Source organism: Eptatretus burgeri, chromosome 6 (assembly GCF_056783735.1).
Source record: "Eptatretus burgeri isolate ZD-2024b chromosome 6, Ebu_testis_v1, whole genome shotgun sequence".
Taxonomy (NCBI): domain Eukaryota; kingdom Metazoa; phylum Chordata; class Myxini; order Myxiniformes; family Myxinidae; genus Eptatretus; species Eptatretus burgeri.
Window position 1 is genome coordinate 59,699,843 of NC_140966.1, and position 16,844 is coordinate 59,716,686.

At 48.2% G+C, this 16,844-nt stretch overlaps 1 protein-coding gene across 1 annotated transcript in view; it reads left to right on the plus strand.

Annotated features, from left to right (window-relative positions):
* The window catches only part of LOC147024889 (hepatic and glial cell adhesion molecule-like), a 61,757-nt gene that overhangs the window by 42,385 nt on the left and 2,528 nt on the right, over positions 1–16,844 (plus strand). Inside the window, exons 4-5 of the mRNA XM_085887053.1 lie at positions 3,422–3,515; positions 16,603–16,720. Of these exons, the coding sequence (XP_085743179.1) occupies positions 3,422–3,515; positions 16,603–16,720 (212 nt within the window). The remainder of the gene's footprint in view (positions 1–3,421; positions 3,516–16,602; positions 16,721–16,844) is intronic.

The window sequence follows — 16,844 nt, forward strand, 5'->3', positions numbered from 1 at the left end:
AGCAATGTACAATCATACCTGCCCTTATCCCCCTTTGTGCCTGGAATATTGTGTGGGGCACCATTGACAGCAAGTTGCCATGTTCTGTCTCCCACCAACCCATGTTGTGCAAACTATCAGACACGTTGCCATCTCCTTTCTCTCTTTGTATCCCCGTCAAGTTAATCACTGGCTTAAAGGTTACTTTATTTGTTTTCCCAACCAATTTGCTCTGTTGTGCATGCTCATGGTTGTGGAATGAATTGTTTAGTAAGTATGGGTTCTGTGTTATCCTTTTTGGGCTCCTTCATGGTTTATGCCCATACCATCTGCATGTAGAGTAACTTTTAAATAGAACTGTCCTCTTATTATTTTGCTGATATAATTGTGTTATCATGCAAGGAGCAGTGATGAAAGGCATTACATTAGGCTCAGAGACAGAGGAGAGAATAACAGTCGGAGGCAAGGCCAGGTAAATGGTAGCAACAGTGAGGTTGATATCGGAGTTGACAGTAGAATCAGAGTTGATGGTAGAGTTTTGGTCAGATTTTTCTGATAGTCAGGGTCAACAGTAGTGAAGGGCTCGACAGTGGGAGCTTTGGTGCAGCCTTTGGTGGGGCAGCCGATAATGGAGCAAGTATGGTCCGACCTGGTATGGTACACCCAGGAATTGTATGGCCTGGTACGGTACAGCCAACTGTGGTGTAGCTTAGTGTAGTTGAGGTATAGGTGGACCCTGGGGATGCAGACCCAAGGATGTTAGCAATAGTGCCAAAGGCGTTCTCAGCTCGAGTTACACTAGAAGCAGAGCAAGCACTAGAGTCAGAAGTGTCACGAGTGGTAGTCAGTTGCAGTAGTTTCAGCAGGAGTAGAGGTGTCAGAAGAGTTGGAGGAGTAGTAAGCAGAGTCAGAATTAAAGTGAGAATAATTATTGGAGTTTGTGTCATTGTTAGTGTGGACAAGAAAATAGGTAGGTAGGTAGGTAGGGACATAGCTAGGCAGAAAGCGGTGACTCAGGAATGATTCAGATGATTAAGAAGATTAAGGATAGTGATGGGATGTAGGAGAAAGAATGCTGGCAGTATCAGGGGCCAGAGAAGAAGGATGAGGGTTGCCAGTGGCTTGGAATGGTCAGAGAGGAGGGGTAGTGAGACCAGTGGCCAGGTATGCCTGCTACCTCCAGGGGAGCGACAGCAGGATGGGGGTGGAGCGTGGGAGGGATTACATGCAGGTAGAGTATGTGAATTATGCTTTACCTCATTGGTTTGTTCACCAAAGTTAGATTGGGACATTTGTCCCATGAGTGCACAAGGCATCCTCTCACAGGACCATCTGGCGGTGTCACCACCTTTCATGGCGCCCCACAACAGCAAAGGCGACCATCCTGGCTGCTTTTCTTTTTTGTATATAAAGTCAAGGCTCATGGAAGAGCTTTAAACACAGAACGCATCAGGACGCAATAGAACAAAAGGATCAGCAGAAAGGGATGGGGGAAAACATCAACAGCAGGGACGAGGGCAAAACAGACTAAGACGGCATTCATAGTGGAATGTAGTTTTGGCACAGACATTATTTAATACAATCCCCCTTTTAACATGAGTTTTTGTTTCATGGTTGGAGACACTGTTCCAGCTTGCTTGCGGTGGTGGATGCAAATGGAATGTCTGTTTTGTACAATTGTGTGCATCCATTGAAGTTAGTTCGCACAAATATAACTTGCTCCATGGGTAGTTGCTGCAGCACAGAACTATTGTGATCTGTGCTGGCGGCGCAAGAGGATAAAAACAAAAGGATAAAAACAAAAGGATAAAACAAGTAGTTTGGGGACTTGCCGTTCTTCGAAACGAGATGGAATGTTGATGGGAAGTTTTTCTTCGGAGTGAGACAAAGTGTGAAAAGGATGGAAGACAGAATGTGAATGTCATCATTTTCCTTCCTTTTCACATTCTGTCTCACCCTTTGTGCCCTGGCACTCCGAGGAAGGGCAAGTCCCCGAAACGTCAGCACTAATGGACGTTTTTATCGGCGGATAACTTGAACTGTTGCACACCACTCCTTCCCAATTCCATATCCAGGCCATGCATGACGCCATCACTGGCGACGAAGGAAGGGAGTACTCAGTTTTCACTCCTTTTGTTTGTTTTCTTGTTTGTTTGTGTTCTTGTTTGTTTGTTTGTTTTCTTGTTTGTTTGTGTTCTTGTTTGTTTGTTTTCTTGTTTGTTTGTTTTCTTGTTTGTTTGTTTTCTTGTTTGTTTGTTTTCTTGTTTGTTTGTTTTCTTGTTTGTTTGTTTTCTTGTTTGTTTGTGTTCTTGTTTGTTTGTGTTCTTGTTTGTTTGTTTTCTTGTTTGTTTGTGTTCTTGTTTGTTTGTTTTCTTGTTTGTTTGTGTTCTTGTTTGTTTGTGTTCTTGTTTGTTTGTTTTCTTGTTTGTTTGTTTTCTTGTTTGTTTGTTTTCTTGTTTGTTTGTTTTCTTGTTTGTTTGTTTTCTTGTTTGTTTGTTTGTTTGTTTTCTTGTTTGTTTGTTTTCTTGTTTGTTTGTTGTTTGTTTTCTTGTTTGTTTGTCTGGGCGATATCTCAACCATCCTTGAAGCAAGGAAGCTGAAATTTAGGGACAAAAAGTGAAGATGTGCTTTGGCAAAAACAGTATTTTTTATTTTTTGATCAATCAATGAATTGATTGATTACTTCATTATTATCGATTTATTAATTACTTATTTATTTTATTTCTCATCCTGGCAATATCTCAAGCACCTTTTCAGCGAGGAAGCTGATATTTGCACATGACAGTGAACAAGTGATTTGGCTATAAAGGGTATTTTGGATTTATTGATTTATCAGTTAATTATTTAATTTTTCGATTAATTACTTAATTTTTTTTTTAAGTTACAGATTTGAATGAAAGAGTGGTGGTTTACCTCATTGGTTTGTTCACCAAAGTGGAATCGATTGGCTGATGGCATACCTATCAGCCAATTGATTAAGAAATTTTTTACAATTACTATTTATTTATTTTAATTATGCAATTCATCAATCAATTATTGTACACCGCTCCCTCCCAATTCCGACTCCATGTGCTGCAAGGTGTCGCGTGTGGGAGGATTTATTTATTTATTTGGCTTTGGGGGGGGGGTGAACTTTGAATGTACCACTACTTGTTACTTGTTATTCTGATGTTTGCTCATAAACTTTAAAGCCTATCGTGAAACTACTGCAACAAATGGTTGAAGATGGATAATGCATCAACTTATACCTGCTGGCTGATCACAAACAATTCCAACTTTTGCATCTCGTGACCAACACATGAGCGATCGTGCAACTGCCAATTGCAAGGTGGTATAAACAAAACCGTGATCACAGAATGGGCATAGATGTGGGAAATATTGGAATCTATCAAGCTGGCTGCTGTTTGTTTGATGGTAATAAAACTGCTTTATTATATTTCAGGTCGTCTGGCTGTCTACCTGGTGCTGGGAGGTGCTGTATTACTCATCGTCACAGTTATTACATGCGTTTGCCTCTGCTGCAAGCCACATACGAGGTATGTTGGACTTTGACATCATAAAATCCTGATTTTAACACAACATGCAGATTCCACTCAAAATAATCAATCTTTGGACCAGACAAAAAAAAGAAAGACCGAGCCTGGGTGTGCTCACTCTGTTTTGTTTTGGGTTTTGTTGGCTGAAGTTGCTTCTTCTTTCCCACACATATTGCAGCTTTAAATGTTCTTTGGGTTGTTTTAACCTTCCCACCTGTACTGAGGACATTCATAACCCAGGTTCAAATCTTGTATTATACCAGGTGTGTGTCCACTGTTATCTCCGCCACTGAAGGTGAAGGAGGTTATGTTTTCACCCCTTTCTATCTATCTGTTTGTCTGTATACAGGATATCTTGTGGACGGATCCGGATGAAATTTTGTGGACAGGTTCGGCGTGTGACAAGAACGAACTGATTAGATTTTGGTGAAGATCCGGATCGACTACTAGAATTTTTAAAGTGATTCTTCACCATTGAGAGATCGGGCCAAAAACGATATACAGCACGATATCTCAAATAGTTGTGGACGGATTCGGACGAGACTTGGACAGGTTGGGTGTGTGACAAGGAAGAATTGATTTGATTTCGATGAAGATCCGAATCCGGATCTGGAGATGAGAATTATTTAATTTTAAAAGTGATTCTTCACCATTGAGAGAAAGGGCCAAAAACGACATCGAACTGTGTACATGATATTTCAAAAATGTAATTGTCCCGATGTGTTCTACTGGATCAGGCGTTACGTGACGGAGGTATGCGCTCGACTGATGTGACCTTCTAGTTTACGACTGTGCTTGTAATGAATGTAAAAGTACACTCACATCTATCAATATGTTTGTTGTGCATTTTACGTATGTACAAGCTCCTCCATAATAAGCCTTTCCCATCGCAGGCAGGTTTGGTGGCTTCTGTATTCTACCACCTCCATTTTGGTGTTGCACCCTCTGCCCTCTCTTGGCTCTGTCCCTCAGGTTTCTGCTGGGCATACATGGTCTGTCGGTAACCCTCCTCTTTTAAAATCCCAAAATCCTGGCTCACTGCTCAACTCCAATGATTTTTTTTTTCCGATTTAGTTACAGATGCATGGATCAATATCAAATAATATGCCATTTTATATTTTCCACCTGTTGTCGAACAGAAGTCATCAATACAATTTAAAAACATAATGAAGCCATCTGCGTGGCCACCATTTCCTTGCTATCACAAGCCTAAAGATGTCTCCAGAAGTCGCATAGTCACAATCGCCATGCCCTATAACTTTTCCGTTCAGTGTAAAACAACCAAAGCGACTGTTAAAAGGATCATATATCTGTAGATTGGAGCCAATAAGTGTCACGGCACTTGTGAAGTATTATGTGAAGGGTCTCAGGTTTCAGGTGTATTCGCATCAAGCTTCAGTTGTCAGCCGATAGGCCGATGCGATTGCAATCTATCCGAATTGTATAACCACGATGCATTATATCCATGTTTTTCTTTCATGCACGTAACTCGGGTTATTTCAAATTTTGGGAGCGATCGTAGCAGCGGTCTGCTGCCAATATACCACCCAAATTAAGGGATGAGCAATTTGTGTAATAAATCGAGGCTGCGCTCTGTTGCCAATACACCGCTCAGATAAGGGAATGAGCAATTTGGATAATAAATTGAGGGTTTAGCCCAACAGCTCGCTGCGCTTGAGCTTGCCAGACTCATCCACCAAGCAACTCTCACCGTGTAGGATGAAGCACTTATGGTGCATCGTCATCTGCTTTAAGCACTGAACAGGATGTTGCATGGTCTAATGCAGGAGGATTTACCATTCTGAGGCAAGGTAATTTCACTTGTCGGTGACAAAGTCCTTCCAGTACCGGTCACAAACTGCTGTTCATGGACGTAAATTCAGTATGCATGCATTAAACGCTCTGCTCTATTGCAGCACTTCCACAATTGTGAGAGATGTGAAAATATGTAATTAGGGCACGGCGGCATTAATGAGCATGGCCAGAAATATGACAAATACCTTCGACAACTGGGTAATCTATATATTGTCGCAGATTCGCGCCCGCCGGCGTGCGGACGGCCACGTAACTCGAATCGCGGCACGTCGCCCACCGGACGGACAATCCAGTCGTGACCCTCTCGGACTAACGCCGGGAACCAGTCACGGGTGGACCTTTCGGTCTCACCGCGATCGAGCCAATCGGCCCCCGCGTGGGATAGGGTTGCTCGCCAAATTCGACCTACCTAAGTACCCACACGGAGGGTAGACCGGGCGATCGCACCTCGCCGCAGGTCGACTTCGGACACGGGCCACTTAAGCGACCCGTTCCGTACTATCGGGATAACCGAGCGGTGTTATTCGTCGGCCTCGACGGTTCGATTAATTATCGGGCGTCTTAGCCCACGACCAACCCTTTACGTGAAGCAAGATGGGGATTCAATGAAAGAAATGACGAAGCGAAGCGGGAAAACAGTTCAACAATAAGCACATTTATTTCGCGATGAACGGAAAGCACACGTATACAATTCCACCAAAAGCACATGTAAAAGAAGAAGACAAAAAGCAAATGCAACAATGCAGATCTATCCGACTACCGGGCACTCGGCAACACTTATACAATTTTACTTCACAGACGGCGCCGACAACACATATTCCCAAAGCAAAAGAAAAGAGAACCACCCTCCAGGATGAGGGGGGGTAGGCGGGCCTGGGGCCGAGACCATGTCGGGCCTACCCGTCTGATGATGAGACGCGAAGTGGCGGTGGTGCCTCAACTCCGCGGGCCTCGCGGACAGTGTCTGGTAGGGGGTGGGAAGGGGGCCCCCTTTTGTCGCACTATCTCAGCGCGGGGGGAAACAGGAGGGGGTTGCTGATGCTCGGGGAAAGGAGGATTTCACAAAATCTCGGGTCCCGCGACGAGCGTCTCCACCACGACCTCGGTCGCGCCGCCGGCCTTTCCCTCCGCAGTTCCCCGAATCCGACGCGAGCACCCCCTCGTCCGCCTTTGCCGCCGCCGCCTCTCCACAGCTCCGTCCTCTTCACTCCGACTCCGCGAACTCCCAACTGCGAACTCCCAACTGCACTCTGAACTCCTTCTGCGAACTCTGAACTGCTTCTCAACTTCCAACTCTTCCTCCGCTTCCAACTCAACTCAACTCCCTCCGTTTTAGTTGTTCAATTTCACACTCATAGAGTTGTTGTTTTCTCTCCCACTGTTCCTCCTGCTCTTTGTTTTCAAATCTCATCGTTTCTTTCAATTGGCTCATTTCCTTCCTGTGTTTCATTCGCTGTTCTCTCACCACTCTTCCTCGTTTCCTCTCCTGTCCTTCCTTCTCCAGTTTCATGGTTTGCTTCATTTGGTTAATCTCCTTTTTGTGTTTCATTTGCTGCTGTCTCATTACTCTTCCTCGTTTCCTCTCCTGTCCTTCCTTCTCCAGTTTCATGGTTTTCTTCATTTGGTTAATCTCCTTTTTGTGTTTCATTTGCTGTTGTCTCATTACTCTTCCTTGTTTCCTCTCCTGTCCTTCCTTCTCCAGTTTCGTTGTCTGCTTCATTTGGTTAATCTCCCTTTTGTGTTTCATTTGCTGCTGTCTCATTACTCTTCCTTGTTTCCTCTCCTGTCCTTCCTTCTCCAGTTTCGTTGTTTGCTTAATTTGGTTAACCACAACACTACCCCCTCCCCTTTTTACAGACTCGTCCCGAGTCGTCAAATTTTCGTGTGCCATCATGTGTAGTTTTCCCCTAGTACATTTTACCTACGGATCCCTGAGTGCGACATTCATGGTATTCGTGTCCCCAAAATAAATAACCTAAGGGCTGAGTAACTACCTAAACAAACTCACTCACACGGACGACTTAAATAAAATTGCCGGCGCTATGACAAACATGCCGGGGGCGCACTCATATTTACAGTACATCTTACCTTAACTTACAAATTTTACACTAAACCATGGCCCAGGATCACTGAACTCTGCAAAAAGAAAGCAGTTAGCAGGGAGCCAGGCTGCTCGCATGCAGTCTCTGGCTCAAACAATGCAGGTGACAGGGAACGTGGCCGGCTGCTCACACGCAGTCCAAGGCCTTCCCTTTTGAACTGAACGCAGTGAAAAACAACGGTGCATGGGCCGCACAAACGTAGTCTCCGTGCCAGCTCAAGTGGCACACGCAATGAACACACGAATGGATGGATGAATGGTTTGAACTGAACGCAGTGAACCACAACGGTGCATGGGCTGCACAACGCAGTCTCCGTGCCAGCTCAAGTGGCACACGCAATGAACACAACGAATGGATGGATGAACACAAACACGGTGCACGGGCCGCCACTGCAGGCCCGTGTTGTAGCTGCCAACGGGGCAGTTCTCGCAGCTTGCAAACTGTTGCCTTGCGGATCCTGGCGCACATGGAAATGAACAGGGGGGGGGGGCAAAGCAAAAATTGAACGGGGCTGGTGAACCTGGGCAGTGGGCATGGCACGGCAAAGGCAGCAGGCAAACACAGCCCGCAGAAGAAGGCCGCTGCAGGCAAACACAGTCGGCAGATGAACTGGCCATCACAGGCCTTGAAGCACAGCAGCTGCAGACGATCCAGCCGGCACAGGCCTTGCAGCAACACAACAGCTGCCGATGAAGTGGGCCGGCACAGGCCTTGAAGCACAACAACAGCTGCCGATGAAGTTGGCCGGCCTCTGCCTTGCAGCTACGCAGCCAGCAGATGAAGCTGGCCAGCCTTCACCGTTCAGTGGAGGTTGGTGGAGGGAGTGCGGTGGTGCTGGCCACTTGGAAGGCGGGCTCGGACCTACCTACCTGTCTCCCTCCCACCTATCGCCTTTGCCTGTCACTGTACATACCCACTCCCTTAATTTGTCAAACCCCAATTTAGCCCCAACTTATTTTTTTTATTATTTATTATTATTATTATTATTTTTTTACTTCCCCACTATAAATCGGCCCTAACCCCCTTTACCGTCCTTGTTCGGCTAACCTATCCTGTCACCTAGCCTACTCCCCACCCCTACGTTCCCTTCCCGGAGGGGAATAAGGGAGAGCTAACGTCCTGTGTCGAGGCCCAACGAAGCCTCAGGATGGCCTCCCCAGAGTTCAGCGATCGATAACACAAAGTGGGTCCAGCGGCCCACAACGAGAGCGGAGGGGTACACTTCCTAATCTACCCTATCCATTTAACTGTTAAACTACCCCGGGGCTTTCAACAAGCGCCTCATGCTTAAACTATTGGTTCTAACAACCCAGATTCCCGTCGCCTGTGTTGGTGTCCTCACAATTTCGGGCCTCGCCCCCCAATTTTCTCTCCGTGCTCTCACACGGTCTCATGGCTGGGACACGTGGCTCCCTTTGGCAGGCACGACCCTCTGCCGAATCTCCCGCTATGGCACCCCCGGGCACTACACTGCTTCCGAGCCTACCAGCTCCCTAACACCGGGGAGTGCCTCCCATGGCACCTCCCCTGAAACGCACACGTGGCAGGCTGGCTTCCCAGGCCCCTTTCCGAGGGTCACCCTTGCCCACAACACTGCCCACGCGGCTAATGGCGCCCCGGGCCCCCGCACCAAGCAGGCGCACCCGTGCCCACTACGCTATCCCGGCCCCCCATGGGCCCTTGGCCTACCACGGCCGACTAGCCTGGTGCCCGGGGTACCCACTCAGCGATACTCACCTTTCGCAGCCTCGCTCCCAAGCCCGTCAACAGGGCTCCTGCACCCCTCCAAATGGGTTTCGAGCCTACATTCCCACCAACATCAAAACGACCTCCATTTTTGTTAATTTGACTAACCCAGCTAACTCACTCTACACTGACCCCGGGGGTGCCTTGGGCGGGAGTCACTCCTCCCCCCAATCACTCATCGCACCATGCATTCCCCATTCGCTCCACTCACACAGACCCGCTGGCCTCACTCACTCACCAAGCACATGCTTCCACTTCACTCACCAACTCTTCAACACACTCACCGCTGAACTCTGCCATCCTTCTATCTGCATCCCCTAACTAACTCGTGCTCCCACGTCGTCCCTTAAACTACAGCACGTTCCTTTTAACACTACGTAGCTAAGCTTCGTCCCCCTCTACACATTCACAAGTCTGTCACTGTCCTCAAATGTCCCGAACATTATTTACCCAACCTAAAGCTCACTAAATCCCTCTAACTCATCCATTCCACGGACTCCATGAGGACTTACCCCTGCCCCATGGAGTCGGTCTAACTAAGCTAACCCTTCCCCCTAACTAGTTTCCATCCTGTGCCCTGGTGTCAAGGGGGTCTTCCACCCCTTGCCCAGGAATCCTGTGCACCCGAAAGTGAGGCTTGCTGTTTTTTTTTTGTTTTTTTTTTCATGCGCAGCACCAGCGCGGCAACTTGCGGACTTTGCACCTGCCCGTGACGTCATGCAGCTGCACGTGTTCCTCGTCCCTCCTTGGACGGTACTATCCGGCAGGGATACCCCTCCTGCCGGATTCCAACCCCACGTGCAGCCATGGCGTCACCGTGCGCATAAAAAAAAACACAAGCCCCACGTCTCGAGGGGTTCCCCACGCGAACACATGTGCTTTGCCCGTTGGAGCTTAACACACACGATCGCGTGGAGAACCCGTCCGGTCCAAATCCGTTATCCTGCCTAAACTTTGTCCGTCCGCGGGATCGGCAAATCCACCGCGTGCGTTTCCGGACCGGGACTTCACTCTCGCAAGCGAGCACGTGGCGACCTCGTGCGTTGCACAGCACGGACCGCGTGCTCACTGCTGGGTGAACCCGGCACGGTCCTCGAAACAACTACAGCCGCTACTCGGCTTTCTTTCCTTACATGTCGCCGTCGTCGCCATTCAACACACGCACTCCCGCGTGTTACGACGCTCACACTCCATTCCATTACATTCACACCGGGAGACGCGGCTGCGTGCTCCCGCATGCCAACCGACATCTCCCTCACATACCGCTCTCTCACACACACGGTCTCCCTTGCACTCGGCCGTTCACTCACGCATGCTGGGGCACTCACCCGCGGTGCCTCATCCACACACCGTGCCTCACTCACACACGCGGGGGCACTCACCCGCGGTGCCTCATCCACACTGGCCGTTTCATCCACACACACGGCCTCACTCACACTCGGTGCCTCACCCACACACCGTCCCTCACTCACACACGCGGGGCACTCAACCGCGGTGCCTCATCCACACTGGCCGTTTCATCCACACACACGGCCTCTTCCACACACGGTGCCTCATCCACACACGGCGTACTGGGAAGCACGTACTCTGGCACCATCGCTACCACACCACTCACACACGGGGTCGCTTCCACACACGGGGACGCACTCACACCTTGCACCACACACACAGGGACAACCACACTGGGGATTCGTGTCCCCACAAGGGTCTCCGGGGCCTCTATACCCCCCAAACTCTCCGTGCACCTGTCCACAGCACTCGTCCCCTCAACCTCGCAAAGCACGACCGAACTCACCTGGTCGTGACTCGCCTCAAGGGGGCATACTCCCTCCCCTCGTTCCTGGAGGAGGCCATCCAGCTGCTCGCACCGGGTCCCTACACGCTCCGCGAGCTCACCCCCATTATCCTCCACTACCTCCGTGTGTGTGTGTGCGTCACTTACCCCGTCTTCATCATGTAGTCTTCCCTCTATTTTTTCTGTCTCCCGTGTCTCTGCCAACTCTTCACCCTTTACCTCCCTTGTCTCAACTATTATTTCCGTTGTCGTCACCTCGTGTCTCGTCTCACACGTTTTGGTCTCCCCATTTAATTTTTCCCTTTCGGTCATCGTCACGACCCTCGCCCAACACGCCCCCCGAATTATTTTTTCACCCGCCTCCACCACGGGCCTGTCAGCCGTTGCACCCCCTTCCAGCTCGTTTGCTCCCACACGTGGAGTCGCCATTCTTATCTCCCCGGTCACGGCCTTCATGCCCGCCTGCAGGCATCGGCCCATGTTCTGCGTCTCACCCCGCAGCTTTTTCATTTCCTCCATGTTTGCTTCCATTCCGTTTATTTGCTGTGTATTCGCATCCATCTTTTCGTTCATGTTCGCATTTATCTTCGCTGTCATTTCCGCCAGCATGGCGAATAGCTGGGCCATGTCGGGTGCGCTTGGGTGAGCCGTTTCGGCAGGGGTTGGGGAAGGGTTTTGGTGGAGAGGGGGAGGGGAGGTGTCATACACCGCGGCCGCTGCCGCACCCATTTCGGGCTCTGGGTTCAGTTGGGCGAGTTCGTTTTCCTGTACAACCAACATTTCCTGCACGGGGATTTCATCCTGAGCCATGGATCCTACACATTCTACATCCATTTCTAATACCCCCGGCTCCCGCTCGCCTTGAGACGCCATCTTGCTTCTCTTAAAGGGTTAATTTGAATCGCTCGTAATTTGGAGGGAATCGGGGGTCGCTTCTCTCACCCCTGGACCGATTCCCGTGAATTTAGCCGGAGACAGGAGAGCCCGTTGTCCCGTTCTCCGATACCAGTGCCGCGAGGAGGGTGATGGGTTTGTATCCCACTCCTGACACCAGTGTCGCGGATTCGCGCCCGCCGGCGTGCGGACGGCCACGTAACTCGAATCGCGGCACGTCGCCCACCGGACGGACAATCCAGTCGTGACCCTCTCGGACTAACACCAGGAACCAGTCATGGGTGGACCTTTCGGTCTCACCGCGATCGAGCCAATCGGCCCCCGCGTGGGATAGGGTTGCTCGCCAAATTCGACCTACCTAAGTACCCACACGGAGGGTAGACCGGGCGATCGCACCTCGCCGCAGGTCGACTTCGGACACGGGCCACTTAAGCGACCCGTTCCGTACTATCGGGATAACCGAGCGGTGTTATTCGTCGGCCTCGACGGTTCGATTAATTATCGGGCGTCTTAGCCCACGACCAACCCTTTACGTGAAGCAAGATGGGGATTCAATGAAAGAAATGACGAAGCGAAGCGGGAAAACAGTTCAACAATAAGCACATTTATTTCGCCATGAACGGAAAGCACACATATACAATTCCACCAAAAGCACATGTAAAAGAAGAAGACAAAAAGCAAATGCAACAATGCAGATCTATCCGACTACCGGGCACTCGGCAACACTTTACAATTTTACTTCACAGACGGCGCCGACAACACATATTCCCAAAGCAAAAGAAAAGAGAACCACCCTCCAGGATGAGGGGGGGTAGGCGGGCCTGGGGCCGAGACCGTGTCGGGCCTACCCGTCTGATGATGAGACGCGAAGTGGCGGTGGTGCCTCAACTCCGCGGGCCTCGCGGACAGTGTCTGGTAGGGGGTGGGAAGGGGGCCCCCTTTTGTCGCACTATCTCAGCGCGGGGGGAAACAGGAGGGGGTTGCTGATGCTCGGGGAAAGGAGGATTTCACAAAATCTCGGGTCCCGCGACGAGCGTCTCCACCACGACCTCGGTCGTGCCGCCGGCCTTTCCCTCCACAGTTCCCCGAATCCGACGCGAGTACCCCCTTGTCCGCGTTCGCCGCCGCCGCCTCTCCACAGCTCCGTCCTCTTCACTCCGACTCCGCGAACTCCCAACTGCGAACTCCCAACTGCACTCTGAACTCCTTCTGCGAACTCTGAACTGCTTCTCAACTTCCAACTCTTCCTCCGCTTCCAACTCAACTCAACTCCCTCCGTTTGAGTTGTTCAATTTCACACTCATAGAGTTGTTGTTTTCTCTCCCACTGTTCCTCCTGCTCTTTGTTTTCAAATCTCATCGTTTCTTTCAATTGGCTCATTTCCTTCCTGTGTTTCATTCGCTGTTCTCTCACTACTCTTCCTCGTTTCCTCTCCTGTCCTTCCTTCTCCAGTTTCATGGTTTTCTTCATTTGGTTAATCTCCTTTTTGTGTTTCATTTGCTGTTGTCTCATTACTCTTCCTTGTTTCCTCTCCTGTCCTTCCTTCTCCAGTTTCGTTGTTTGCTTCATTTGGTTAATCTCCCTTTTGTGTTTCATTTGCTGTTGTCTCATTACTCTTCCTTGTTTCCTCTCCTGTCCTTCCTTCTCCAGTTTCGTTGTTTGCTTCATTTGGTTAATCTCCTTTTTGTGTTTCATTTGCTGCTGTCTCATTACTCTTCCTCGTTTCCTCTCCTGTCCTTCCTTCTCCAGTTTCATGGTTTTCTTCATTTGGTTAATCTCCTTTTTGTGTTTCATTTGCTGTTGTCTCATTACTCTTCCTTGTTTCCTCTCCTGTCCTTCCTTCTCCAGTTTCGTTGTTTGCTTCATTTGGTTAATCTCCCTTTTGTGTTTCATTTGCTGCTGTCTCATTACTCTTCCTTGTTTCCTCTCCTGTCCTTCCTTCTCCAGTTTCGTTGTTTGCTTAATTTGGTTAACCACAACAATATAATGGAGCAAATATATGTATGTATGTATGTATGTATGTATGTATGTATGTATGTATGTCCACTCTTCACCCATTGGTTGGACAGTTGACCTGACGCCACCTACAATTATAACCTGAAATACTTAACCCAAAGGACCCAGAAGACCCATATGACCCTGATGACCCAAAAGATCCCAAGGACCCCAAAGACCCAATGGATCCAGAGGACAGTGCCAAAAGACCCTGAGGACCCAGAAGACCCCTAAGATGAGACAGCTTGTAATCTTGACCATTTCCAGCTCAAGACCACTTGGACCTTTTTAGAAATTTTTTAGATGCTTGAGAGATTAGATCCTTTCGACAATAACTACTATTGGAATGTACCCTTTAGACCTTTAAAGCGCACAACACGCAAACATCTTTATCCTTCTTGCAAATCACAGACTACACTTTTTTCAGCAAGTGATGTGCAATCTCCACCCACCCAGGGGGTGGGTACTCTGTCAGTGGTGAACTAACAAATGCTTCCAAAAAACGCTGCAATTTGCCAATTGTAATACGTCACCGATGGCATACACGTACAGAGAAAACATAACTTTGCAAACAACGTTGCAACAGACAGACTTGTCTTTTTAAAACTGGCTGGGATGGGCACGTAAACCAACCAGTATATTTGTGTTTCATTTACATCATTGGCCCAAACAAATTGGACACTTGGTATAATAAGCCACCAGATAGGACATCTGTTTGACGATAGTCGAGTGTTAACTCAGGAGGTAGTTACAATGACTGACATGCAGACGATTTTAACAATTTTTATATGCCCGATATATATAATCGGGGCGTATTATGTGATACCGGTCGTCCGTCCGTTCCTGTCCGCACTCTAACTCCCAAAGTTTTCAACTTTCACGTTTCATATTTGGTACATAGGTACAGACTGTGGAGACGGTGTGTCGCGACATACGTTCGTCATCTAAAGTGGTTGCCATGGCAACCAGGATGCTGTTTTCCATGTAGTAGCACAATTCTGTATATACCTTCTTGTTCTTCATAAATTGACGTGTTTGAATATATAATTGTGAGCGTGCACATGTCACAGAGACTTTTTTGGGCGTATATTGTGCTCACTTGTTCACATTATTCACATTAAATTGCTTTCTAAGTGCAACTGTCGACTTTTGTTAAGATGTATACTTGATAAGAATTTTGATGACAAATGCCACTTTTACAGACCACTCTCGTTGGGCTATTTATTTTTTAATTACTGCTCATAGTCATCATTCACCCAGTGGTCTGTAGCACCTGGCTGCTGCTTGGAGCATGGCTGAATCACTGATGCAATGTCTCCTTTGTAGGCTCGAGCAGGAATTTAGAATTTATTCCAGGAGGATAACCTGTCAGCTTAACAAAAGAGGTCATGGGATCCTAATTATCCACCAACAACCAGTGCTGGCAGAAGGGTTATCTGGTTTAACGTCCTAACGACAGACGGCACACCCCTTGATACCTTACCCTGCCTGTGAAACACCAGGATAACAGTTTATAGCTGGGGCAGGATTCAAACCCAGGCTCGACAGCTCAAAGGCGACTGTGGAAAATGTATGGCCTTACAAATCAACTCCAGGATATGAAAGAGAAATCTGCCAACAGAAGAAGGATAATAAATTACATTTGAGCTCACCTCCAGGAAGTAGAGTTATGATGATGACATCAAGGAAGGATGTTCATTATGTTCTTTACAGACAAGTAATCCACTCAATGAATTGGCAGGTGTCAAGTCAGCCATAATTATAACCTGTAGAGAAGCCTTTCACACATTATATCCAGAGATTAAAAAAAATAAAATGACCGTTTTTTTACAGCCATTTTTCCCTGCTGTGCAGGGGTTGGGCTTTTTCTTGAGGCAATGTTTTATGGCCGGATGCCCTTCCTGACGCCAACCCTGGTCACCTCTTACGACACACAGGGATATGGTACACCTATTCTAACCGGGGCATACACCGGGACCAGTACACTGGCACTCATTTCGCCGACCTCGGAAGGATGACAGGCTGAGTCAACCCCCTGGTGTTAATTCAGCAGCCAACGGGGCTTGAACTCAGGACACTGGGATCCCAAGCCACCACCCTAACCACTAAGCCAACACCAGGCTTTATATCCTGAGATTGTTTGGTATTAATGAAACGCCCAAGAAGCTTGAGATCATTTTCCAGTTTTCCACATGAACTGACAAGGGTTTGAGCATGTGACATCACATTGAAACTCTTAAAAAGAATGAAGAAAAGAACTGCATTGTTAAACTTATTTATTCGTATGTTACCTGTAGCTGCTTGGTTGCATCATTTTCTGTGCTGCTTGATGCAGTGCCCTCTGTTACCAGTAAGCTGGTACTCATTTTGCCAATCTCGGAAGGATGACAGGTTGAGTCAACCCTACCTGGTGTAACTTCAACAGCCCAACAGGGGCTTGAACTCAAGACCCAAAGGATCTTAAGCCAGCCACTTTAACCGTTAAGCCACCACCAGGTCTATTGTTAAATGAATCAAGTTCATATCACAAGGGGCAGGCAAAAGGTTCTATTATTTCTCCTTCAAAAGATCGAGAGCCAACAACACAATTTCTGTTCCAGTGGCATATCTGGAAGGTCACATGCAGGTTGAAAAAATTGTGGCAGGGGCAGGAAACTGCTTAGGAAATGACAGACATGCCTGCTGAGTGTCTCTCGTTGTGGTCATGATGATTATAATCGTTTTGTTTCTGTTCCTTTAGCATAGACATGCTTGGCACCCTGATAGCCCCTTTGGATGAACTGTCGGAAAGACAACACCCTGTCCTCTCGGGGACAGAGAAAAAGGCACTCTTTCTCGGCCCTGTGCAGCACCTCAAGGTACGCCTGATGGTGATGTCATTTCTTATGCAATTTATTTTTATCTACCTCAAGCATATCGCTTTTATACGAGATGATAAAATGATACATGGACACAGGATGGGCCAATTTGGCCCATCATGCC